The 1,393-nt window shown below is 37.8% G+C and overlaps 1 protein-coding gene across 1 annotated transcript in view; it reads right to left on the bottom strand.

Annotated features, from left to right (window-relative positions):
* Nucleotides 1–663, bottom strand: part of LOC145270255 (uncharacterized) — a 909-nt gene extending 246 nt beyond the window's left edge. The window contains exon 1 of the mRNA XM_080125895.1: nucleotides 1–663. This exon is cut by the window's left edge and continues 246 nt beyond it. Coding sequence (XP_079982021.1) covers nucleotides 1–663 — 663 coding nt within the window.
* Nucleotides 664–1,393: the final 730 nt, after the last annotated feature.

The raw sequence follows: 1,393 nt of genomic DNA, 5'->3' as shown, positions 1-1,393 counted from the left end.
ATCATATGCCGCCCATCCGTCGCTTAGAATCCTCGTCCCTGGCAAAATCCAGGATCTTATTATTGGGATTAGCGTCTGGCTGTCCCTTTTTTCAACCTCTATCAGATTACACTTATTACTTCCTCGCTCCACGGCCGCAAATACCCATATTCCGTTCTTCACGCGCCCTCTGTTGTATTTTCGGCGGAAGAACAGAGACTCATCAATCTCAACTTCTTTGGGAATCTGTGTTTGGTCGTCTATGTCACCAAGTAGCATTGGATTGTCGTACAGGTTTTTCTCACACACCTCACGGATGAACGACATCCAATCTACAATTGTGTGTTCAGACACCTGGACCTCCTCCATTATTTGGCACTGGGGCATTCCCATGCTCCACCAGAATAACAAATTTAATAATTTTCTAAGTGGTAGGCGGCTTTTTTCAAAAAAAGATCCTTTCCTCACACTGGGTGAGGACCTGCAGGGTCGTACGAAATTCCAAACAAACCCATCCGAATTATTGGATCTTTTGTGCAGGACCCTCGCCCTATTGCACTGTTCACAGTGGCTTGTGTTGCCTATAAGGCCCAATGCTGCTGCAGCTTCAAATTCATTACTTCCGAGTAACTCCCCGAAAGTAGCGAAGGTCCACCTCCTCTGCTGGATTTCTGGAACTGCCATGACATGGTCGATAATTTCGGTTTTCATGTTTTTTTTTTTAAGTACAACTTAAAACAAAAAATAACGTAATACTAAATAGTAAAAGTAAAAAAAATGTGAAATTTTCAAACAAAAAAAGTAAAAAAAATTGAAATTCTATTTAAATTTAATAAAATTTAATAAAACAAAAAAAAACTTTCAAACAAAAAACCCAAAAAAACAACTTACGCAAAAACTTTACCGTAATAAAAAAAACCAAAAAAACTTTCAAACAAAAATTATAAACGAAATACGATTTAATTACAAACAAAAATGAAAATTATCTGTACACTAAAAAAGTATTTCTTCTGTAAATTTCAAACAAAAATGAAAACTATCTTGATAATAAAAAAGTCTTTCTCCCGTAAACAGCGTGTCACATTTCATTTAAAAATTTTTTTGTGGTTTTCTTAAAAAAGCAAATCTGGCAACCGTGAATTTACGTTTCATTTCGACCGGTGTAAATAACTAGGTGTCCCCCCTCCTCGAAGGGCCGAGTCGTCGTGTGCTGACGGCCTACAGTACAAGATCGCCGGGAATTCAAGATGGCTTCTGTCGTTATTTTTGTACGTTTTACTCCGTGCGCAGTAACTAAAACCCCTGCAAACCCTACCTCCATTTACATATTGTGACGCTCCTGGATTCACCGGTTCTATTATTCACAGTGCGACGTAATTATGTTTATGTAATGCTTTACCTTTTTTTTTTATTC

Source organism: Euprymna scolopes, chromosome 46 (genome assembly GCF_053919585.1).
Source record: "Euprymna scolopes isolate OS-2025 chromosome 46, ASM5391958v1, whole genome shotgun sequence".
NCBI classification, from domain to species: domain Eukaryota; kingdom Metazoa; phylum Mollusca; class Cephalopoda; order Sepiida; family Sepiolidae; genus Euprymna; species Euprymna scolopes.
The sequence above is the reverse complement of the archived record's forward strand: the minus strand, read 5'-3'. Positions and strand labels throughout refer to the sequence as shown.